The 25,674-nt window shown below is 39.7% G+C and overlaps 1 protein-coding gene across 8 annotated transcripts in view; it reads left to right on the top strand.

Annotated features, from left to right (window-relative positions):
- The window catches only part of MID2 (midline 2), a 95,539-nt gene that overhangs the window by 50,817 nt on the left and 19,048 nt on the right, over positions 1 to 25,674 (top strand). For 6 of the 8 annotated variants that reach the window (XM_059051338.2, XM_067023228.1, XM_059051343.2 and 3 more), the window contains exons 4-5: positions 23,133 to 23,240; positions 24,630 to 24,778. In XM_059051338.2, the coding sequence (XP_058907321.1) occupies positions 23,133 to 23,240; positions 24,630 to 24,778 (257 nt within the window). The remainder of the gene's footprint in view (positions 1 to 23,132; positions 23,241 to 24,629; positions 24,779 to 25,674) is intronic. The other 2 variants (XM_067023230.1, XM_067023229.1) reach the window with 1 other exon arrangement.

Raw genomic sequence — 25,674 nt, 5'->3', positions numbered from 1 at the left:
TCCACACCCTCTCCAGCATTTATTGTTTGTAGATTTTTGGACGATGGCCATTCTGACTGGTGTGAGGTGATACCACATTGTAGCTTTGATTTGCATTTCTCTAATGATTAGTGATGTTGAGCATTCTTTCATGTGTTTGTTGGCTGTCTGTATATCTTCTTTGGAGAAATGTCTATTTAGGTCTCTGCCCATTTTTTGATTGGGTTGTTTATATTTTTAATATTGAGCTGCATGAGCTGCTTCCAAATTTTGGAGATTAATCCTTTGTCCATTGATTTGTTTGCAAATATTTTCTCCCATTCTGAGGGTTGTCTTTTCGTCTTGTTTATGGTTTCCTTTGCAGTGCAAAAGCTTTGAAGTTTCATTAGGTCCCATTTGTTTATTTTTGTTTTTATTTCCATTACTCTAGGAGGTGGATCAAAAGAGATCTTGCTGTGATTTATGTCAAAGAGTGTTCTTCCTATGTTTTCCTCTGAGAGTTTATAGTGTCTGGTCTTACATTTAGGTCTTGAATCCATTTTGAGTTTATTTTTGTGTATGGTGTTAGGGAGTGTTCTAATTTCATTCTTTTACATGTAGCTGTCCAGTTTTCCCAGCACCACTTATTGAAGAGACTGTCTTTTCTCCATTGTATATCCTTGCCTCCTTTGTCATAGATTAGTTGACCCTAGGTGTGTGGGTTTATCTCTGGGCTTTCTATCCTGTTCCATTGTTCTGTATTTCTGGTTTTGTGCCAGTACCATATTGTCTTGATTACTGTAGCTTTGTAATATAGTCTGAAGTCCAGGAGCCTGATTCCTCCAGCTCCATTTTTTCTTTCTCAAGATTGCTTTCGCTATTCAGGGTCTTTTTTGTTTCCATACAAATTGTGAAAATTTTTGTTTTAGTTCTGTGAAAAATGCCATTGGTAGTTTGATAGGGATTGCACTGAATCTGTAGATTGCTTTGGGTAGTATATTCATTTTCACAATGTTGATTCTTCCAATCCAAGAACATGGTATATCTCTCCACCTGTTTTTATCATCTTTAATTTCTTTCATCAGTATCTTATAGTTTTCTGCATACAGGTCTTTTGTCTCCTTAGGTAGATTCATTCCTAGGTATTTTATTCTTTTTGTTGCAATTGTAAAATGGGAGTGTTTCCTTAATTTCTCTTTCAGATTTTTCACCATTAGTATATAGGAATGCAAGAGATTCCTGTGCATTAATTTTGTATCCTGCTACTTTACCAAATTCATTGATTAGCTCTAGTAGTTTTTTGGTAGCATCTGTAGGATTCTCTATGTAGGGTATCATGTCATCTGTATGGTAACTTTTAATAGTTGGTAATATCTTCTATTTCTTTGTCATAGTTTTCTTGCTATTCTTAGATATTTTGTTCTCCATATGAACTTCAGAATATTTTTATCTAGTTACTGAATATACTTAATTTGGATTGTGGTTATCTTATTACATTGGGAAGAAATGGTGTTAAATCATCCCAAACAGAATCATGGTATATCTCTGCAGTTTTTTAGGTTTTATTTTTGGGAACTTCTCTTTAGTATTTTATTGTATCCTTCAAATAGGTACACCTTTCTGGTTAAATTGATCCTTAGGTATCTTATGGTCTTTTCCATGTTGTGAGTGGATTGCTTTTCTATTTCCATTTAAAATAGAATATGGAGGAAACTCTTGATTTTATGTCTTTTCTTATACGTAATAATCTTACCAAATTAATATTTTTAGAATTTTTTAAAAAGCTAGAGTCTCTTAGGTTTATTTGAAGCACTTAAATCTCTTTTTTCATCAATATTTATATCAATTATTTTATTTTCTTATTTTCTTTTGCCTCAACTAAAACATTAAAAACACTGTTGAATAATAGTGGTGATATCAAACAGCTTTGCCTTGTTCATGTTCTGGGACGGACCTTAGCATTTTCACCATTGAATATCATGCTTGTTATTTGCTTTCTTTATCATATTTAAAAGTTGTCCTGGGCTTCCCTGGTGGCGCAGTGGTTGAGAGTCCGCCTGCCGATGCAGGGGACGCAGGTTTGTGCCCCGGTCTGGGAGGATCCCACATGCCGCGGAGCGGCTGGGCCCGTGATCCATGGCCGCTGAGCCTGCGCGTCCGGAGACTGTGCTCCGCAACGGGAGAGGCCACAGCAGTGGGAGGCCCATGTATCGCAAAAAAAAAAAAAAAAAAAGTTGTCCTTTATGTATAGTTTTTATTTGTATTGCCTGCTGAATTTTGTTTAAAAACCTTTAAGAATGTATTAGTATAATCCTGTATGTTGATATATATTTCTAATATTGAATCATTCTTTTATTTCTGGAATAAACCCTGTTGGATTATAGTGTTTTATTCTTTTGTTACCCTTCTGGATTTCATTTTCTATTTTATGTAAAATTTTTCCATATATATTCAGAAGTAAAATCAATCTATTGTCTTATTATTTCTGATACTTTTTTTAGATTTCTGGTATTGTGGTTATACTAGATTCATTAAATGCAGTTGGGATCTTTTTATCTTTCTCTGTGGTCTTCATAGTTTAAGCAGCATATGAATGATCTGTTTTCTAAAGAGTATGTGGAACCCAGTTCTGAAACCATCTGAACCTGGAGTCTTTAAAAAAAAATTACACATCTTTAATTCCAGTCTGGCCTAAAGTTATCAGTCTCTCTAGGTTTTGTTACTGCTTCTTGGGTAAAATTAGGTAGTATTTAATAGATTTTTCAACTGTATGCTGTAGCTTGCACGTAATATTCCCTTTTAATTACTTTTATGTCCATCTAGTGGTATGCTGCAGTTGGCTAGCTAGTTGTGCACATTTCTGGGTTAAGTGACTACACATTGGTAACTTAAAATCCACCATGGTGGGAGTTTTTACACCATGAAAATCAGCAAGCACTACAAATAGAGGGTTTTCTTGAGAGCCGATTGTTAAATGTTTACCAGCATACTATTGTCTGTATCAATGAGTGTATCTCCTTTTCAACGTGTTTTCTTTTTTTGTTTGGCTTTGCTTTCTCTCTTTTTCCTTAATCAGGATTTTCAAAGAACCCCCTTTTTTTTTCAGTTTTATTTTATTTATTTTTTGTACATCAGGTTCTTATTAGTTATCTATTTTATACATTTTAGTGTATATATGTCAATCCCAAACTCCCGATTCATCCCACCACTGTCACCCCCTCCCCCCGCTTTCCCCCCTTGGTGACCATATGTTTGTTCTCTACATCTGTGTCTCTATTTCTGCCTTGCGAACAGGTTCATTGGTACCATTTTTCTGGATTCCACATATATGCATTAATATATGATATTTGTTTTTCTCTCTCTGACTTACTTCACTCTGTAAGACAGACTGTAGGTCCATCCACGTCTCTACAAATGACCCAATTTCATTCCTTTTTATGGCTGAGTAATATTCCATTGTACATATATACCACATCTTCTTTATCCATTCATCTGTCGATGGGCATTTAGGTTGCTTCCATGACCTGGCTATTGTAAATAGTGCTGCAATGAACATTGGGGTGCATGTGTCATTTTTTTTTTGTTTTTTGTAATTTATGTTTTTTCTCAGTTTCCCCATTTTTTTTCACACACACACACGGTATTTTATTTTTACAAGGGATATATAATCTGACACCAAGTATTGTAAATGGATGACCACAACAAAAGCAACAGTGATTGCAATTACCAAACACAAAACACACTCATATTATGTCATAATATTGACATGCAGTCCAGTAATCCTCCACTGTAACAGCTCCTTTACCTTGCAGTGAAAATTGATTTGTATATTTTTTGCCTCTGAGTCCTTGTGGGATTTTTTTATTCAAACAGAAAGTCACAAAAATTATAATAATCCTCATCAGTTCACTCAGTCCCATGTAATTATTTTTTTTCATCTTGATCTTTGTTAGCACGTTTATGAATTCATCAGTTTTCCATTAGAGTTCTGAAAATGCTTATTCATTCAGTTCAGCAGTATAGTCAGTTACAAGAAACCTATACTTGTCAGTCTTTTCCATGAATTCCTTGAAGATGAAACCCTTTTATAGGAACATTTTTGCAAAAGCATCAGAGTACACCCAGAACTGTCTGTAAATGACAAAAGACTTAAAAATGACCATGGTTAATGATTTGATGAAAGTTCATAATAATGCAATTGAAAAGGAAATTTAGTTATTTCTGAGATACACATTTTAAAGTAATAACTAGAATTATGACTTATAACATTATACCAGAACATATAAGATTTTTAGAAATTTCATGTAATGTCTGAAACATATTAACATATTTCCATACAAATAACCCAAAGAAAGTTTAGTATTAGTTATTTTTTTGGTGTATTTTTTTATACTGCAGGTTCAAAAAACCCACTTTTGATTTTAATTATATTTTGTATGATAGTTTCATTTTGATTTCATTAATTTTAACTTTTCAAAAATGAAATCCTTCCTTCTGTGTCCTTTTAGTTTATTTTATTGTTCTTTACCAGTTTGTTAACTTGAAAAATTAATTCATTTATTTTTCATCTTTATGCATTTTCCTGAGTAGAGCTTTAAGCGTATCCTGTAGATTTTGTTACTGTGTGCCTTTTCATTCTTTTCTATAAAATTAAGAATTTCAGTTTTAATTTCCTCTTTGATTCCAAAATTGTTTAGGTATATGTTTCTTAATTTCCAAGTATTTAAGGATTCAGGAATTCACATTCTTGTTATTTTCTTATTTTACAGGATTATACTCAGAGAAGGTAGCCTATAAAATCTTTATAAAATGTGTCCGTATTATGTTGTTCTTTGTGGTGAAGTACATGATGAATTGTCAATGTTCCATGAATAGAAGAGAATAATGTATATTTTCTGTAGGGTGCAAAGTTCTACATGTAACTATTTTTAAAAATTAATTGATTTTTATTTATTTTTGGCTGTGTTGGGTCTTCGTTGCTGTGCACAGGCTTTCTCTAGTTGCAGCTAGCAGGGGCTACTCTTCATTGCAGTCCACGGGCTTCTCATTGCTGTGGCTTCTCTTGTTGCAGAGCATGGGCTCTAGGCACGTGGACTTCAGCAGTTGCAGCACGTGGGCTCAGTAGTTGTGGCTCGCGGGCTCTAGAGCGCAGGCTCAGTAGTTGTGGTGCACAGGCTTAGTTGCTCCGTGGCATGTGGGATCTTCCCGGACCACGGCTCAAACCCATGTCCCCTGCATTGGCGGGCGGATTCTTAACCACTGTGCCACCAGGGTAGCCCACATTGTTTTACTGATATTTTTTCCCATATTCTCTATGTCCTTGATTATTTTTTAGTCTGAAACCTACTTACTTCATCTGTCTGCTTCACACTGTAACTGTATCTTTTCCCCTTGTCATTTCTCCTATTTTTAAGAATATTTGTTTCCTAGAAGTGCAACTGACAGTTTTTATTTCTGACAGTTTAAAGAAAAGGTGCATCTTTAAAGTTATTAATACATATTGTCAACATTCTCTGTTCACCAAGGCAATTTACACTCCCACCAGAAATGTACAAGGGAGCAGATAGGGCTTTCCTGTGTTCTCTTCTACCATACTGTTACAGAATGCTACTGAATTCAGTTAACTCCACCTAGCCTTTTTGGTCTTCTTTATAAGAGAAAAATCATTGGATGCCAAGCAGTAGTTAAGAGCAGGAGCTCCCAGTGGATTAGGGTTAGGGTTGACAAAACTGACATGTCATCCAGTAGGCCTACTAACTCCTGTTGCAAGGAAGACTGTTGAGTCTTTGGGGTTTGGGTTGTTTCCATACAGAACAAGGTCAGAGAAATCAAAAGCAGTTGTCAGTAAGCAGTTAAATATCCCCTTGGTGGTCCTTAAGTAGTTTTCTTCACAATTCCTGCCACCCACGGCATCCCCCAGCTTTCTCACTCTCTTTGTTCTGCCCAGTGATGACCTTTTCTTCTCTCTAGTATCTTTCAAAACTTGTTTTCTGGGACACTGAAATTCACAATGCTTTCTTAATGAATGAAAACTGCTGTACAGAGATCTGCATTTTCAAAAATACATACATTTCTGAAAACAGAATTTTAAGGGTCAATAATTAAAGTGGAAAGGGTGCATGGTACTGATGGGGTCTTCCATTTTTTTTTTCACCATGAAACAGCAGTATTTAATTATTCACTAGAAATATACATGTCCTTTGAAAAATCGGTATTAAATTCCTCTTCATAAAGTATCTGATTCAAAGAAATCAACTGTAAAAGCATGTTTTTTACATAATTGGGAAAATTTAAATATGGAACAAGCACTAGATGAATGATATTAAGGAATTGTTTTAGTCATTGTGATTGTGCAATAAAATATCCTTTTATTTTTGAGATGCAAACTGAAGTATTTAAAGGGTAGAAAAATATAATATCGTAGATTTGCTTTAAAATACTCCAGCAAAAAAGGGAAATAAATCAATCAAGTATAACAAAATGTTGATGGCTTTTGAAGCTGGGGGGTGGGTACATGAGGTTTTTATCTATAGGATGTCTAGCTTTAAATATGCTTAGAAAATTTCATAATAAAATGTTTAAAATGGTAATAGTGATGTATGTTTACTGCCACCAGTAAAACAATGCTAAAATGAATAAGGAAAACATTTTAGTTTTCCCTACCCTCTCTCCAGTCAGAGTCACAGCCTAGCTTATTTTCTGCCTGCTGAATCCATTTCTGTCAAAGTCCTATATCCCCACTCTTGGGACTAGCCCAGTTTTCTCCCATCCCCACTTTATCTTCCTTTTTTTTTTTTTTTTTTGGTCACATTGTTTGAAAAGCTCCTCAGTGAGGTGAATGTGACAATAGGGAAAGATCCAGGTGCACAAACTAAATCACATTACTATCTAAAGACAGACCACAAGAATTGGCTGCTTGTGGATGCATCCTTCCTTAGAAAATGCAGTTGGGGGCTTCCCTGGTGGCGCAGTGGTTGAGAATCCGCCTGCCGATGCAGGGGACACGGGTTCGTGCCCTGGTCCGGGAAGATCCCACATGCCGCAGAGCAGCTGGGCCCGTGAGCCATGGCCGCTGAGCCTGTGCGTCCGGAGCCTGTGCTCCGCAATGGGAGAGGCCACAACAGTGAGAGGCCCGTGTACCACAAAAAAAAAAAAAAAAAAAAAAAAAAAAAAAAAAAAAAAAAAAAAAAGAAAATGCAGTTGGAATCTGGTGCTGGAGATGTGAGATTTGAACTCTAAGGGATCTTAGACCTGAATTTCTACAGTATATTCATAGCAAAGTAACTGAATAAGTTAGTTCATTTTTCAAATAAGGCCAACCCAGCCCTTTAGGTTCTAGATGAGATTAAGAAGAATGAGAGAATGGAAATAACTTCTGAGTAGTAATTGAAGCCTTTAAATGATTTGGAAACACATTCATATGTGCACACATACACTCCTACATGTTTTAAATTCCAAAACTATCTCAATTAACCAACAAAAGATTACAGAAATATCAGTTGTAAATGATAAGCCATCAAGAGTTGAAATGCCAGTCATCCTATTTTTACAGTAATATAAATAAGTATAGACATAAATCTAAGACTGAATTTCAGCTTTCTGGGAAAGAAGTACTGCATATTTCCAGTCTAGAGTAGCAAGTAGCGGTGTGGGAGGAGTGGGAAAGGGAATCAATATTTATTTAACTCCTACTATGTTCCGGGTTCTGTGCTAAGGCTGTTATCTCTATTTTCTCATTTGGTTTTTAGAACAATCTGTGAGATAGGTGACAGTGCTTCTATTTTACTTGCTGGAAAGATGGGCTCAGAGATGTTAAGTAACTTGTCTGAGGTCACTCAGATTATAAGTGTTAAAGCTAGAATTCAAACTCAGACCTGCTTGACTTTAAATCCAGAGCCTTTTCCAGTCTACTTTGTTGCCTCCCGGGAGAAAAAAGTGCTGAGAAGAAATGGCAGCTTAGCACATGAAAACCCTCAAAAATGAAAAAAGGAAGGGTGCTTTTTCTCTCTAGTTATAGCTACAAAGAGAGTGATCAAAGAGCAGGATTTCTTTGATGGTTATAATGAAACATGGGGAATCTGAAGGAGCCCTGGCTTTGAAATTAGAAAACCTAATTTGGGTTGTAACTCCATCACTTCGTAGTGTATATGACTTTGATAACTCACTTTACCTCTCTGGATCTCAGTTTCCTCATCTATAAGACGCAGACAGTAATGCCTGCCCTAGCAATCTTGTAAGGTTGTTATGAAGATCAAGTGTAGAGATCAAATATACCTGAAAGCAGTCTCTAGTCTAAACCATAACAACTACACAGCTATATTAACTACACAGCTGTAACTAATGACTTCCTTGGTTATAGTAACATTGTATTAAGATGATCAGCTCTTTGAAATTTCCCAGCAAGTCCTTCTTGCTTCCCCTTTTCTTTGTATTTTCTCTAAGAGCTACTGGACTTCCCAAAGTGAGAAAATGAGCCCTGAGCCCTAGGCAGAAAGTAAAGACCCAAAGTAAATCACATCCTGTGCCCCCTTATACCCTCACTATTTATGTATAGGTGAATCAGGTTAAGGGCAACATCAAGGGCCGACTTATAAGGGAAAAGAAGCTCCTAAAAGGTAGCCTTTTGTCTGAGCAGGTGTGAGGTTGGGGGGCACAGACCTACCTGCTTTGTCCTAGTGAAGGTGGAGAGAGATTATGAATAACAGGAATTATACACACACACATATGCAAACACTCACACATATGTGAGCCTCAGGGGCTTTTCACCATAAGGCAATGTCTATCAGGATAGAGTCCCTAGATGTAACCTAGGGCCATCGCTGATTCCAGTAATACTTGCATAATACCATACTTTCTGTTAATATTTTTGACAACTGCCTCTCATCTTTCCTCATCAATACCACAGGCAGGCTAACTGGTGAATCCCTGCTGTACAGAGCAGGGATTGTGTGTGGGAAGGTGCATATTCATCAGTGCAATAACAAGTATTTTAATGAGCCTCCAAGGTATAGTGCTGTACTATGCTTGGAGCTCAGAGTACAGGACAGATGGGGTCCTCTCCCTTAGGGAGCACCGCAGAGGAAAGTGAAGCAGAATGTAAGTACGGTATTATATTTTTGTAAGTGAGGGAATGTGTTAGCTTTCTTGCTTACACACCTATTTCTTCGAGACCCACCCTAATATCTTTTGGGCTCTGAGCCTGGGGAATTGTGTTAATTATGAGGGAGCTCAGAGCAGAAAAACAGAGAATAACAAGCTTGAGCCAGCCAAATTCCTTCCCAGCCAAAAGATGTGAAATGTAATCAGTGTTTTGTCAGAAATCAGCACTTCTGCTCTGCATGGAGGGGGAAAGTGGTGGTCTGGCTCCTGGTAGGAAGAGAGACCATTTTATCTTCAGATGCAGGGTGAACCCTGTCCAGCAGTGTGGAGGTAACTACATTTGGGCATGAGATCTAGATGCTTAGGTGTGGGAAGAAGAATAAGAAAAGGGACATGGTAATCTCAGAGAAAAGCAAATCATGACCCAGTATGTTCCAGAAAGCAAAAAAAGATGCAGAAACTGAATAAAAATAAACCAGATGATAAAACAGTGCTTGCTTGCTTGTTCAGCAGAAAACCCCAGAAGATGTAGTGGTTTTAGCAATAGTAATCACAGTCATCATCATCATCAGAGCAGTAGTAAAAAAAAAAAAAAAAAAACAAACCAACTATTTGACTACCTATTATATATAAGAAAATGTATTAGGTGCTTTATTTCTGTTGTCTAATCTAATAAGCATGTCCAAAACCCTATGAGGCTAGATACTAGTATCATCTTAATTTACAGAAGAGGAAGCTTAGGCTGCTTGCCCAAGACCAGACAGGTCGTTGGTAAGTAGCAGACCTAGGAGGCTAACCTGAGGCTAAACTTCAGGTCTGACTTCAAAACCCATTCTTTTAACAATTTTCAGTTTGGCTTTTGGTTCAGTAAAGATAAACCCCTACCCCAGGACACCCAGGGATCCTTCCCAGAGAGTGCTCGCGTGTGTGTGTGTGTGTGTGCGTGTGTGCGCACGCGCGCGCACGCTCTCTCTCAGTCTCTCTGTCTCTCTCCATCCCCAACCCCATCCCCACCAAGATAGCCTGACCAAGAGCTCTCCTCAGGACCCCTTTATCTCCTTGCGCTTTCCCACATAGAAACTCCTTAGCTCTGGTCTCTGTCCTGGCTCATGAGGCAGTTGGGAACCCCTGGAAATACGTTCTCAAGCCATCTTTGTTACCTACTCACGGAACTGGACATTTTTCTGGAGTCTCCTTTTTCACTGATGCTCTCGTATAGAATTTTTCAGGTCCGTGTCCTGAGGCTCTTTCCTGGTGCTTCTCTGTCTTCTTTCCCTACTCCCCAACTCCTCCACCCTCCGCAGCTTAGAAAGCAATATAGGCTCTTCTTCAGCTCTTGTCACTCTTCCACTTGGGCCCCTGCTCTTTCTAGTGGCCATCTTCCTTTTCTGAACATGGAACCAGTTTTTTTTTTTTTCCCTTTTGTCCTCTGAAGTCCCCTGTCTCATAAAGAATGATTTATTTCTCAGACTTATGGCTTCCCTGACCTTAGCTGTCAGAGTGTGAATTTCCTTGGCTCTCACAGTAGATTCCTTGTTGTGTATGTATATAGGAAGTATCAGGATACCAAAGCCATCTCCCAGAAACAAAGGTCTTGGGGAGGGATGCTTATGCCAGACTTGAGTACAAAGAAGGGCTAAATGCTCCCCAAAGTCTAGTCTGAGGCTAAAGAAGGCATAATCTTTCATTGGCTCGCCCAGATCTCTTTCTCTTACATAGTTCTGTGGTTGTGAAAGGCAGTTAAAAGGAGCACTTGGGGAAACGCCCTAGACTCGGAATCAGGAAACCTGGTTTCTGGTACTGGCTCCACCGCCACCTACTAGCTGCATGACCTTGGGCAGAGTGGCCAGTGCATCACCTCTGTTACACTGCCTGCTTTGCTGTATTAGAATTACCTGATTCTGTTTTGTGTCCTTCATTGGACTCTAAACTTCTTAAAGGCAGTGGCCATGACCATGCCATATTCATTTTGGAAACCGTGATTTCCTAACTGGTCTCTCTGACTCATGCTGTCCTCCCTCTAATCCATTTTCCACATTGTTGTGGGAATGAACTTTTTAAACTGAAAAGCCCACATGTCACTCCCCTACCACAAACCCTTCAATGGTTCTCCATCAGCATTAAGAGAAAGATTTATAAGACCTATCATGATCTGGACCCTACCTACCTCTAGCATGTGCTTTTTACTACCTGCACTTTTATAATTTATTCATTCATTCCACAGATATTTAAGCATATTTCTGCCTTGGGCCAGGCATTGGGAACACAGTGTGAACATGGCTCCTGCCCTCACAGAACTTCCACTCCTCCCCTTTTCTCCTGGCTGACTGCTACTTGTCTTTTAAGACTCAGCTCAGGCATCACCTCCTCCAGGGAGCCATCACACATGCTCTATACTTCTCTCTCTCTTCTTACCCCGTGTACCTGGAACACCCTATGCATACTTCTGTCATAGTACTTCTATGTACTGATCTATCTCCCCACCAGACTGCAAACTCTGAGAGCGGGTACTGTGTCGTATCCACTTTTTTATACCCAGCACATGGCTTGGTACACAGTAGGTATTGAGAAAGGATAACTGAATAAACAGTACCCTCTGGTGGCTGACTGTTGTAAGTATAATCTTTTATGCATCATAAGGGTGAGTAAAGCACAGCCGATCATCCAGAGGAGGTAACTTTTTCTTTCTTTTAACACTGGGTGAAGAACCGTTTCAGAATATGTGATCTCCTAGCACCCAGGTTGATTCTGATATCTTTCCTAATCTTCCATAATGCAGCAAACAATATGTAAATGACAGAACAAAATTACCATTTTGAGTAATTGTGTAAAAAGAAAACGTTAAGGGAAATTTGTCTCATGTAATGGAAAAATGTAATCTAGTATACAATTTTGCATTTGTCCTTTATTTCAGGGCCAACATTCATTCATTAATTCAACAGATATTTGTTGAGTACCCACAGTGTGCCAGGCATTATTCTAGGTGTAGTGAACCAAAACAAAGTCCTTAACTTTAAGAAGCTTACATTCTAGTTGGGGGAGACACACAATAAACAAATATATTTTTATTAGAGGTTATAAGTGTTATGGATAAATATAAACCAGGGTGCAAAGTGGAGTATGAGATGAGATGCCATTTGAGCAAAGGCCTGAAGACATATTAGTTATAACTTCAGAAAAATACATAAATGTTGGTTCACCAGACCTGCCTAAATCATTGTGGGACATCTAGAGTTTTCTTTTTTTTTTAAAAGGAAGTTTCCATTAATTAATTTATTTTTATTTTATTATTATTTTTTAACATCTTTATTGGAGTATAATTGCTTTACAATGGTGTGTTAGTTTCTGCTTTATAACAAAGTGAATCAGTTATACATATACATATGTTCCCATATCTCTTCCCTCTTGCGTCTCCCTCCCTCCCACCCTCCCTATCCCATCCCTCTAGGTGGTCACAAAGCACCGAGCTGATCTCCCTGTGCTATGCGGCTGCTTCCCACTAGCTATCTATGTTACGTTTGGTAGTGTATATATGTCCATGCCACTCTCTCACTTCATCTCAGCTTACCTTTTTTCTTTTTCTTTTAAATTTTGAAATAAGTTTAGCTGATCTCCCTGTGCTATGCGGCTGCTTCCCACTAGCTATCTATGTTACGTTTGGTAGTGTATATATGTCCATGCCACTCTCTCACTTCATCCCAGCTTACCTTTTTTCTTTTTCTTTTAAATTTTGAAATAAGTTTAAGCTCATATAGAGGTTGCTAAAATAAACCTAAGTGTCCATTGACAGATGAATGGATAAAGAAGATGTAGCACATATATACAATGGAATATTACTCAGCCATAAAAAGGAACGAAATTGGGTTATTTGTAGTGAGGTGGGTGGACCTAGAGCCTGTCATACAGAGTGAAGTAAGTCAGAAAGAGAAGAACAAATACTGTATGCTAACATATATATATATGGAATCTAAAAAACAAAGTCATGAAGAACCTAGGGGCAGGACAGGAATAAAGACACAGATGTAGAGAACGGACTTGAGGACACAGGGAGAGGGGGAGGGTAAGCTAGGACGAAGTGAGAGAGTAGCATTGACATATATACACTACCAAATGTAAAATAGATAGTGGGAAGCAGCTGCATGGCACAGGGAGATCACCTCAGTGCTTTGTGACCACCTAGAGGGGTGGGATAGGGAGGGTGGGAGGGAGATGCAAGAGGGAGAGGATATGGGGATATATGTATACATATAGCTGATTCACTTTTTTATGCAGTAGAAACTAACACAACATTGTAAAGCAATTATACTCCAATAAAATATGTTAAAATAAGTTCTTGTATCAAAAAGGGAACTGTAAAAGATCATTAAAATCTAGCAACTTAAAAATTAAAAAAACAGGGCTTCCCTGGTGGCGCAGTGGTTGAGAATCCGCCTGCCGATGCAGGAGACACGGGTTCGTGCCCTGGTCCGGGAAGATCCCACATGCCGCGGAGCAACTAAGCCCGTGAGCCATGGCCGCGGAGCCTGTGCTCCGCAACGGGAGAGGCCACGACAGTGAGAGGCCCGCATACTGCAAAAAAAAAAAAAAAAAAAAAAAATTAAAAAAATATTTTAAAAAACTAAAGAAAAGAATTTGCTAAAATAATAGAGTTCCAACATACCATTCATTTTCTCTTCCCCGGTGTTAATATCTTTCATAACCAGGTAACTAGTGCAATTAGGAAATTGTCATTGGTACAATATTCTACTAAGCAAACTACAGACCTCATTCAAATTTCACCAGTTTTTACATGTACTCAAACTTTGGGGGGCGGGGGAGTATGTGTATTTCCATGAATTTTATCCCATATATAGATTCTTGTAATCACCACTATCATCAGAACAATACAGTTTCATCACCCCCAAAAGCCTCTGGGGTGCAAACTCTTTGTCGTCACATCTGCCCCCTTGCAACCACTGATCTGTTCTTCATCACTATGTAATTTGTAGAATGTTATATAAATGGAATCTTACTCTATGTGACATATTATGATTCGCTTATGCCACTCATCATAACGCCTCTGAGATACATGTTTAAGTTGTGTGTATCAATAGTTTTAACAAATTTTATTGTTGATGTTCAACAATTTGTTTATTCATGCCTCCACTGAAGAGCATTTCAGTTGTTTTTGGCTAATACAAATAAAGCTGTTATAAACATTCATGCAAGTTTTTTTTTTTTTTGTTTAGACATACGTGTTCATATTTCTAGGGTAAATACACAAGGGTGAGGTCTACAGAGTTTTATATCTTCAGAGGGGGTTATAAGCAAGTGCTGTGCTTCACAAAACAAGCAGTAGAGTAGGAAGAACACTGGATGGGGAGTCAAAGGATCTTGCTCCAGCCTTGCCCTGTCATTGATCAGTAATATGATGTTGGGTAAGCCCTTCTCCTCTCTAGGCCTCATGTTTCTATCTGTAAAGTGAGGGGCTAGGAATTGATGATTTCTTCAGTCTTTTTAAGATCTGACAGTTAGGTGGTTCTGAAGAGATAGAAAGGAGGTTTCTGCCTCATTTCACGTAGGATTTATAGCTATATATATAGAATCCCAGGTGCAAACCTAGATTATGCCTCTGCTACTTCTTGCGTGTTCTAAACAGCAACCTTGTGTGGAAAGAGAATATGGGGGAGAAAGTAACTAACCCTAAGGCTACCAAGGCTTGGAGGTCTAGTCTCTGAGGAGAAAGGAGTCTAAAACCAACACAGAATTGCCACATGGCACAGGGCCATTCCTAAGGCATGTATATGGAGCAAATTGTCCTCTCTGTTGCCAAAATTTTTGTTAGTTAAACTCAGGGTAAAATAAATATGGAATACGTGTATGTGTTGATACACACGTGTGTGCATTATATATTTTATTTTATTTATTTTTATTTTATTTTATATTTTTAAATATTATTATTATTATTATTGCGGTACGCGGGCCTCTCACTGCTGTGTCCTCTCACGTTGCGGAGCGCAGGCTCCGGACACGCAGGCTCAGCGGCCATGGTCACGGGCCCAGCCACTCCGCGGCATGTGGGATCTTCCCGGACCGGGGCACGAACCTGTGTCCCCTGCATCGGCAGGCGGATTCTCAACCACTGCGCCACCAGGGAAGCCCCGCATTATATATTTTAAATGTTACATTATATGCATTTTTATACTATATATTATTTTCAAAATCAGGAAGGAATTACACAAAATGTTTGTAATAGTTAACTCTAAGGAATGTGATTATCTTGAGAGGCAACTCTGAGAGGAAAAGAAGTATGTTTATGAACACATTTTCTCTGTCTCTGTTTCTCTCTCTCTCTCTTTCTCTCTCGCTCTCTCTCTCTCACACACACACACACACACACACACACACACACACACACACACACGTGCGCGCACGCGCACACACACACGCACGCATGCACGCACGCTGGTTAAATCACAGACAAGAGCCAGGCTGCCGGAAGGCCAATTCTGGCTCTGCCATTTACTAGTTGTATGTATGACCTTGGGCAAATTACATAACCTCTGCGTTTCTCAGTTTCTTTTGTAAAATGGCAATGATAACAACAGTGCCAACTTCATAGGGTAAGTGGGAGAAGTAAATGAGTTAAAATATATGAAGCAATTAGAACAGCACCTAGCACATCGTAAGCACCCACAAGCTGACAGGAAACGTGTCTGTCCATGTCTGTCTCAAGGCCTCCCACAGCATGGATCCCTGGGCCCAATACACTAGGGTTCTTACACTTCAGGAGATGGCCTGGCTGCTACCTTCTCAGCCACACTACTTTTCTAGTGTGTGTGATCCACTCACATCCCCCACCTACCTCTACCCTGCAACCCCTCATCCACTCCTCTGCCAAAAAATTAAGCTTAAGCACTGAGGCAGTAGGTCGCTTAACTATGCCTCAGGAATTTTTAATTTTTTTGTCTCCTAAGCTGTAGTTACTCCAGTACAGGGGACTGAAAATCCTATTAATAGTTTTACATGTCTGCCAGTCTGTTAAGTGACCCCCTCCCTCCAAATCCAATGAACAGATAAAATTCATAAAAACAGCCCTACTTCATTTAGTTATTTTTATGTAAAGCTGGCAGAATCATCTTTGAAATGTTGCAGTGTTTTGCTTTGGAAAACGAAAAAGAAGGTAGTCTCGTCTTCCTCTTCCTTTTATACATTTGAACCTTCCTTATACAAAGGGCTGCAGAGGTGGTGGTGTGTGTGATGGTGTCCTTTAAAGTGTGATCTGGATTAACACCTTAGCTTAGATGCTGCCACAGTAAGTGCAACATCTGTATCATAAACATTGTGATTTCGTTTCTCCCCCAGCTTTATTGACATATAACATTGTGTTTTAATTGATATATATCACATATAATTGACATATATAACATTGACATACAATTGACAGAAAACATTGTGTAAGTTTAAGGTGTACAATGATTTGATATGCTAATATATCACAAGATTACCACAAGAAAGTTAATACATTCCTCACCTTACATAGTTACCTGTATGTGTGTGTGTGTGTGTGTTTGTGTGTGTGTGGTGAGAATATTTAAGATCCACTCTCATAGCAACTTTCAAGTATACAATATAGTCTTGTTAAGTATAATCAAGGAATATAAAAAAAACCTGAACTCATAGAAACAGAGAGAACATTGTGTTTTCTTGACTGCATCGTTATGAGAGTAATGAATTCTTTGCAGCTCAGCAAGGTGACAGAGTTGTTCGTAACAATTCCTTGATAATTCGTCAGATGTTCAATTTACCTCTCACTTTTCCTTCTCATCTCCTTTGCACAGAAAGTGGCTGCGTGTAGAATGAAGCCCTCAGGCTCTTTTCTCTGACATTTTGGAGTCTGAGAAGGTGGGGCAGTGGTCACCTGGGTGCTCCTGGGCAAGAATGGGAAGTGAGAAATTTGTTGTGCCCTTCCACTTTTTGGAATACTATGCCTGCTTTTTCTCTCCACCTTGTTCTCAACTAAGATGGTTAAGGTGTTACTATGGCATTAAGATCCAGACACTTTATCCAGGTACGTTCAAAGACTCCAAATGACAGTGCAGCTTTCCATAATATATCTGCAGTCTCCGCTTCTAACCTTATTTCCCTCCCTTGCATCTGTCAGGCTGATCTGCTTTACCCAAACATGTTGTTTGCTTTCCTGCCCGTGTTTTTGCTCATGCTATTTATAGTATTCTCTCTGCCTGGAATTCTCTCCCCATAAACCTCATTTCTGCCTGCCCAAATCTTGTTCATCCTTCAAGACCAGCTCAGCTACATGAAACCTTCCCTAATCCCCTGACTGTCCTTTTCCACAGGCCAAATTATTTTCCCTTCTCTATGCTGTCCTAGAGTTGTGTTTGTATTCTATTGCTTGTTCTGCTATTCATTAAATTGTAACTAGCTGAATTCACACTCATCTTTTGCACTAGACTCTGAGTGCCTTGAAGGCAGAAGCTGAGTCTTTTTCATCATTTTGGTCCCACTCAGGAACCCTTGTATGTGGTGTGGGCACTCAATAAGTGTTTGCTGAAATAAAAACATTTCCAAATGATCTTTAATGCTGGCGTTTCAAAATCTCCTAGGTGGAAGGGGAAGATCTATTTGGGCAGAAGGTTTCAGGAAATAATCATTTATTTATTTATTTTATTTTTGGTTGCGCTGGGTCTTCGTTGCTTCGCGCGGGCTTTCTCTAGTTGCGGCGAGTGGGGGCTACTCTTCGTTGCGGTGTGCGGGCTTCTTGTTGCTGTGGCTTCTCTGAGCGCGGGCTTCAGTAGCTGTGGCACACGGGCTTCAGTAGTTGTGGCTCGTGGGTTCTAGAGCGCAGGCTCAGTAGTTGTGGCACAGGGGCCTAGTTGCTCCGCGGCATGTGGGATCTTCCCGGACCAGGGCTCGAACCCGTGTCCCCTGCATTGGCAGGCAGATTCTTAACCACTGTGCCACCAGGGAAGTCGAGGAAATAAACTAAGCTGGCATTGACCTTTTAGAGTGGAGTACACTAAGATGGAGATGCCAAGGAGGAGTTCTATTACCATGTAAATAAATTGCACTTGAGTCTGGGTAGAGGGCTCATCCACTATTTCATACATATTGTTCCACCTGAACATGAAATCTCAGTTCCTCCTGAACTCCAGTGTGGTGCTCTGCAGGACTGATGGACGTGACTGAGCTGAGGGGAGGGTATGAGTGGTGAAGTTTCTCCTCGGGGTGGGCTGGAGGGAAGGCTGATGAACTTAAAACCCAGAGATAAAAGACCTATAGAATGAGTGTGTGGGAGATCTCCCAAGAAACTATGAAATAAGCTCTCTAAAAGAAGGGAAGGGTAAAAGGTTAGTCCATTTACATTTCAATAGGGAACAGGAACAATGACCAAAATAACTTTTTGCAGTCTCTTAAACCTTGGCAACTTGTGGCTTTTGTGAACCCCTATGTATTGATTTCCTTGTAGTGACCAGCAAGAGAATCATTCAAGTAGGGAATGTGTGTCTTTGTGTCAGGGAAGGATGGAAATTGGGGAAGACTAGGTCTGACTCTGGGTTTAATCTTTGGGCTGGGAGGTAGGAAAGAACTACGGGGAACAGAGTAGGGTGGGCAGTTAGAAAGAAACATGAGAGTCAAATTCTTGCTGCCTTTGGGAGGAAAGAAGAGGGCACAGAGCAGAAAAGATCTGGAGGCTTAACAGGAAGGCCCATGTTCCCTAGTTCTTAGGCCTTGGAAGACTGATGCTGAGACTCAGTCTTAAACATCAGAAACTGCCCTTCCTTTACACAAGTAAGTTGCCAAGAGTACTCTAATGGTATTTTCAGGGAGGATAGATTTTTCCACAGACATAACGCCATTTAGTCAAATCCACTAATCTAAACCAAAGAACAAACTTCAAATAAAAATCTTGAGTCTTCCACAAACCACCAACCAACTAACCAATGAACCAACCAACAGATCAACCAACTAAGAATGCTTATCAAGATTACCGCAGTTGTTTTCAGCTGAGGGTTAATAAGCAAGTGAAATACCTCACTGTATTTTCAAAGAAAACTGCAAACAAGGAAAATACCAGGGCTTTCAAGTGCCTTCCAAGCAATTTGAGAAGTTTTATTCACATCATGAAGACGGATTTTCCCTGGAGTATTTCCTGTTCAGAAAACACTTAAGGACCCTGCTCTTTCGGGCTGCTTCTTGACATGGAAAGATTTTAATGTCACTGCTTTACCTTTAGTTTGGGATTTTGCCTCTTCAGCCAACTTTCTGCTCTACTAGTTGCATCTGGCTGTTTTATCTTGCCTGATGCAACTGTCCAAACCCCACCCAAGCTCCCTCACTTCAACCTACATTTTCTCTACAAAATGCATTTACTATAGTATATTTTCTAATGTTTGCCATTCCTATTTTGATTTTTCACTTTGCTAAATCCATCAGTAAATGTTTCTTAAGTGTTTGTTATGTTTAAGGCATTGTGTCTGTTACAGTGGGAGAAACAAAGTGCCATAAAACCTTTCCTCAAGGAGCTTGCTGTCTAATTGGAAATTTTCAGGCAAGGGGGTACGTCTCATATTTGACCTTTCCTTTCAGTTCCTGTTACCCTCCTTGGCTAGGCCCTGTTCACATCACAATAGCCTCCTAAATTGTCCCCATGCTTACGATTACCCCCAATCACATTAATCCCAGTTCATCTTCTTAAAAAATTTAATTATGGTCATTTTCCCACCATCTTACCCTCTCCCCCCTTCCCAAATTTTCAAAGATACCATATTGTCTAAAGAGTAGGGTTCAATCTCATTAGCTTGGCTCAAAATTTCCCTCCTTCTCACCTTTTAAATCTGAGTCCTATCCATCTCCAAGGCTCAGTTCAAGTCCCACTTCATTCAAGAGTCTTTTCTCCACTTCCCCACTGAGAGTGATCTTTCCCTTCAATTTCTGTAGATTATAGCCTTCACCACTCATTGATATTTCACTTATGCTAACTTGACTTGTTTGCTTTATATGTATGAGGCTTTCCCCCATAAAATTGGCCAAGGAACCAATAAGCTGAAGCCCTTTTCACCCTTTGGGCTGCACATTTATTGAGGGCAGGGCCTGAGCATAATGCATTGCACACAAGAGATGATTAATACATGGTTGATGATGAAGATGGTGATGATTTTCCCTGGTTTCAGGGTGTAAGGTGGATTACGGGGGGCAGTTACAAAGGAAAGATTCTAGAGGTAAGGGGATGAATTAATGAGGCTTTTACAATAATAGTCCAAAAAGATGATAAGGGCTTCAATTTATTGTTTCCCTGGCCCAGAGCCTCATTGTATTACCAGAAGAACTTTAATGAGATTGAAAAGAAAAGGAGGGTAGGACTCTGGCAGGACTGCTGTGAATTTATGTGGGGGATGAGGGAGAAGTAGGTAACTGAACCTGAGCAAGTGCAATAATGATAGTAGAAATAACCAAAAAGAGGAAATCAGAGGTGGAAGCTGTATTTAGAGGGAAAGTGATGAGTTTGTTTTTAGACATACTGAGTTTAGGGTAACTTGAGTAACCAAGTGGACATGTCTGGCAAGCAGTGAGATACTGCCCCCCATTCAATTCAATGCAACAAATATTTACTGAACACCGACCACACGCCAGTCACTATGCTGGAGATATCAACAAATACGACACAGCCCCTGGCCTCCAGAACTCATGTTTGATCAGGGAAGACAAACTAATAAATTCCTGTAACGTAGTAAATGGTATAATAGAATTATATATAAAGTGCGATGGGAATATAAATAGGGAACCAATTGTATCCAAGCAGGTGAGAAAAAGTTTCAGAAGTGACGATCTTTGAGCTGGGCTTGGAAAGATAAGTAGAACTTTATTCAACAAACAAATAATGAAGTGACTTTCCAAGTGAAAGGAGAGTCTTGAGCAAAGGCACAAGACATTGGATGTGCATGGCCTTCTAGGGGAACAACAGGTAGCCTGAAAAGAATAATCAGAATGGGATGACAGAATAAAGATGGATGGTGCAGAAGAGGTAATGATTGTCAGGAACTGAAGACAGGATTCTGTTACACTAGACTGGAGAGGCAGTTTAGTGTGATGGTTAAAGGTGTGGACTCTTAAAGTCAGACTCCTTGGGTTCACATCCCATCTCTACCACTTACTAGGCGTGTGGCCTTGAGCAAGTCACTTAGTCTCTCTGTGCTCAGGTTTCCTCATCTGTAAAATGGGGCTAATGGTACGTCCTTCATAGGGTTGTTTTGATGATTGAGAGAGCTAGTACATAAACTGATTAGGGCAGTGCCTGGCATATAGTGAGTGTTATGTCAAGGTTAGTCCAAAGGCTGAATTTTAAGAAACAAGGCCCCATACCACTGTGTACTATACCATCAGCAGCCTCAAAAGGAAACTATAAATGGGAACTAAGTCTCCAAATAGTGTAAGCACTGATCCAGGGAGCACTAGATGAATCTCTTATTCTCACATGAGTGGGAGTTCTTTGAGAGGGTGATATTATCTGCCTTGGAAAGGTAGATCCAACTTAGGGAGAGAGTGAGGAGTCTGAGAAAAAAAAAAAAAACTAGAATGGCCTGAGTGGGACTGTTCATTCAGGACAAAGGGAAGCTCTCACTGTGGCATTTGCCCCCTGGAAAGTGGAAATAAAACAAAACAAGGTTGAAATTCGGCAAGCATATTTTATTTCAGTTAGGTAAGAAACAGAAAATTGGCCAGCAGGGACCTTAGAGGGTGAGAGAGGAGGCAGCAGGGTCCAGTGACAGGTATTTTGCTGCTGGGCTTGGGAGTATGTAAAGGAGCCCTTTGAAGAGGGCTAGCAATTGGAAATGCAGCCCAACCTTGCTAATGAAGCACGTCTGGCCACTTAAGTTTTGGTGCTCTCAAGTAACCCATTGTCTATTCCTCGGCTTTTTAGAGCTCTACTCGAGTGATCCTTGAATAGACTCTTGGAATGATTGTGCTTCCCTGTGTGACTGCTGCTGAAATGGAACTGAACCTTGTCCGCCCAGCTCGCCAGCCCAGGGGTTTCCCTTGACGCTTCTTGGTTTGAATACTGGTCTCACCACGTCCCAGCCATGCAATCTTGAGCAAGTTGCTGAAATTCTCTTAGCCTCAGTTTTCACATCTGTGAAATGGAATAAGAATAGCTCCTGTATTATAAAGTGGTTCTGATAATTATATGAAATAATTTATCTATCGATATAAAGTAATTGACACATTAAATGCTTAAAAATGTAAGTTCCTTTCCCCTTCCTTTCCTTTTACACTTAGGCAGCCCAAAGATCCTCTGCTCTCATTTCAGCCCAGCTGGGGACTTCATATCATCTAATGTCAACAGTAATAGAGATGGGCAGAAGAAGTCAGTACACGGGAAGACAATGAAGAATGGTGGCTTTTTTTTTCACCCCCTACCCTGACTTGGGCAGTAAAGATATTTTGATACAGCCAGTATCCCCAAGAAGGAAAGGTATTCAGATACTGGACAGCCCAAAGTGAGAAATATCTACTAAGACATGATGACAACTATGTGAGAATATATCTACACAATCATATATTTAATGTGAAGATATAGCTATGCATTCATATATTTAAAAATGGAAACATTTTCTATATTTTAGAAAGGAACAAGGAAAACTGAAAACACTTTTGTTAGGATGATACAAATATGTTGTTATAATGTTATCTTAATATTCCTGTGCCTGTGGAGAGGGATCCTCTTTCCCTGATGTACTGAAATCTCCTTACCCTCTTTCCAAAAGAACAGTAGGAGGACAGGGTGCTGGAGTAAAGGGAATTTCACAGTGGGAATAATATGCCCCCATCTCATCTGTCCCTTCTGCCCAGCCTCCATTAACCATCATGATCTACCAGAGGCCGGAGAGCTTCCTATCTGTGGTGCTTCAATGCCCTTGCATCATTAATATCATCATCTCTACCCTTCTTCTAGGAGTGGATCTTATGAGGGAGGTATGGAAGAAGTTATGCATGTTTAGCTATCAGTCCAAACCTTTGAGAGCCCACAGGGGACAAAGGCAGAAATCACTGTGTAACACTCTGGACTTTCTTGGCAGGTGAATACTGCTATGCATGAGGCAAAGCTTATGGAAGAATGTGACGAATTGGTAGAGATCATCCAGCAGAGGAAGCAAATGATTGCTGTCAAAATCAAAGAGACAAAGGTAAAGCACAGCAGTTCAGTGAGGCCAAGGCCGAGTTGACTTTACAAATGTCCAGGCTTCATCCCGACGGTTCCAGTTTGAACTTGGATCATGAAAGCAAGAAGAAATGAGGTTTTAGGGAGATGGGCAAAGAAGAAGCAATATTTGGCCTAGTGCTATGAATTCAGTCAAAATGATGGCAGTTCTGGGGTGTTGGAAACGTTCTATATCATGACCTGGTTGGTAGTTACATGGGTGTGTGTATATGCAAAAAAATCATGGAGTTGTACACTTCAGATTTGGGTGCTTTACTGTGTATATGGTATAAGTCAATACAAAAAGAAAAAAAAGTAATGGTAGAAATGTGGACCAGAATTACAGAAGGATCATGACTGCCATTGTAAGGACTTTGGGCTTAATCCAAAAGGCATTAGGAAATCATTCTAGTTTCTTAGGAAGGGAGAAGACTGATAGATACTGCAGAAGTGTGCAGTGTAGATCAGAATGGGATGATACTGAAGTCAGGCAAGCATGTTATGAGGCTTAAGGAATGATTCTTGGCATGAGTTGATGAAGGCCTAACCAGGGAAGTGGTAGCGCAAACGGAAGGGAAGAGCATAACAGGCATTGCTAGCAAGGAAATGATGGGAATCATCGACTGATTAGATATAAAAGATGAAGGAGAGAGAGAGAAGACTTCCAGGCTTTTAGTATGGGAACTGAAGAATCATGGTCAAGAAGCTCAGGTGTGAGCCTCTATGCAGCGCTATGGTTTTACGCTTGCTGGTCTGCTGGTCAGTATAGTGATTATGAGCTCATGCTGTGTGTACAGTGTGAGAAGTTATGAGAGCCTGGAGTGATAACCATTACTTTGTGCCATGCTGGGTGGTTCCAACTCACACAGGAACTGAAGTGTCTGAGAACACAGATCTGTGAACACATAGGTATGCTTAAAGATGCTTAGAGAAATATATACATAGAAATGTAGATACTCATAAAGAAAAAGGAGGTGCTTTTTATTAGACATGTATGTGACAATAAAGTGTCAACAATGGTGATCTCCGGGTGGTAGGGTTTCTTCTTATACTTTTTATTTTCTAAATTTTCTGTAATGACCACGCATTGCTTTTATAATAAAAATAATTAATGTGATCAATAAAAAGAGGAGGTAGGTAACCTGGAGTATATGACTGTGTTGCAGGGTAAGTAAGCAGGCCGTAGGTGGTATGAGGGGTTAACAAAACAGACATGGTGGGTAGGGTGACAAGGTGAGTGCTTAGTACAGGGACCATGGGATGTTAATAGGTCTTATTTTTAGAATCACTGCAGCAGATCTCCTTCATGTTGTTTTATCATTTTTAATTAACCACTGAATGTGTTATCTTATTTTTCTTTTGCTAATTCTTTAAGGTTATGAAACTGAGAAAGTTGGCACAGCAGGTTGCTAATTGCCGCCAGTGTCTTGAACGCTCAACAGTCCTCATCAACCAAGCTGAGCATATCCTGAAAGAAAATGACCAGGCACGGTTTCTCCAGTCTGCCAAAAATATTGCTGAGAGGTGAGTTCCTTATGTTCTTTCAGCATGCCTCCTCTTATGAAAAGGGACCAGCTTAAAGTCACTTAATTCTGTTCAGGCATGTATCAATATGTAGCAGCTGCCACCTGAAGATTTTACCAGCTGGCTAGTTACTAAGCCTCAGTGTGGTAGATTGCCCTGTGGATTTCTGGCACCCTTCTCTCTGTCTCTGTAGCCTACCAGTTCTTCTAATGCACAGCCAGCCATGTGCCCTAGTGATGCCATGGCTCTCTGCTGCCCAGTCAGGGCTGGAGCTTTCTATTTTGGTGTTGGTGTAGGAGCAGAGAAACTTCTGGCCACATAGATAGGTGCATGCCTTTCTTAAGTCTAGACTATAGCACTAGACTCCCTAGATTTGAATCCTGCCTCTGACCCTAAACTAGTTGGTTGCTCTTAGGGAAGTCATACAACCTCTCTGGGCTTCATTCTCATTCTCTCATTTGCAAAATGGGAATGATAATAGTGTCTCTCTCATAACGTTTTTGTGAGGGTTAAATGAGTTAGTACTTATAAAGGCTTGGAATAATGCCCAACACAAAGTAAATGCTCAATACTATTATTATTGGAGAGCAGAAATTGGGAATGAGAGGAGATTGCTACTTCTTGCAGTATAACTATTAGCAACATTTAACTATTTAATTAGGTACAAGTATTATGTTAATATAAATAACTTTCAAATGTTTAAGAAGAGTAAATTAGAGGTGAAGAAATGAAAATTCTTTCAAGAAGTTTGCTGTGAAGAGAAGGAGAGAGATATGGCAGTAGCTAGAATGACTATGAGGTAGAGGAAAGTTGTGGGTATTAGTTTTTTAGATAGGAGAGATGTGAGTGAGTTTAAAAGTGGATGTAGGTCGGACTTCCCTGATGGTGCAGTGATT

This window comes from Kogia breviceps, chromosome X (assembly GCF_026419965.1).
Source record: "Kogia breviceps isolate mKogBre1 chromosome X, mKogBre1 haplotype 1, whole genome shotgun sequence".
Classification (NCBI taxonomy): domain Eukaryota; kingdom Metazoa; phylum Chordata; class Mammalia; order Artiodactyla; family Physeteridae; genus Kogia; species Kogia breviceps.
Note: the sequence above shows the minus strand (reverse complement) of the source record. Positions and strands in the feature narration are given on the sequence as shown.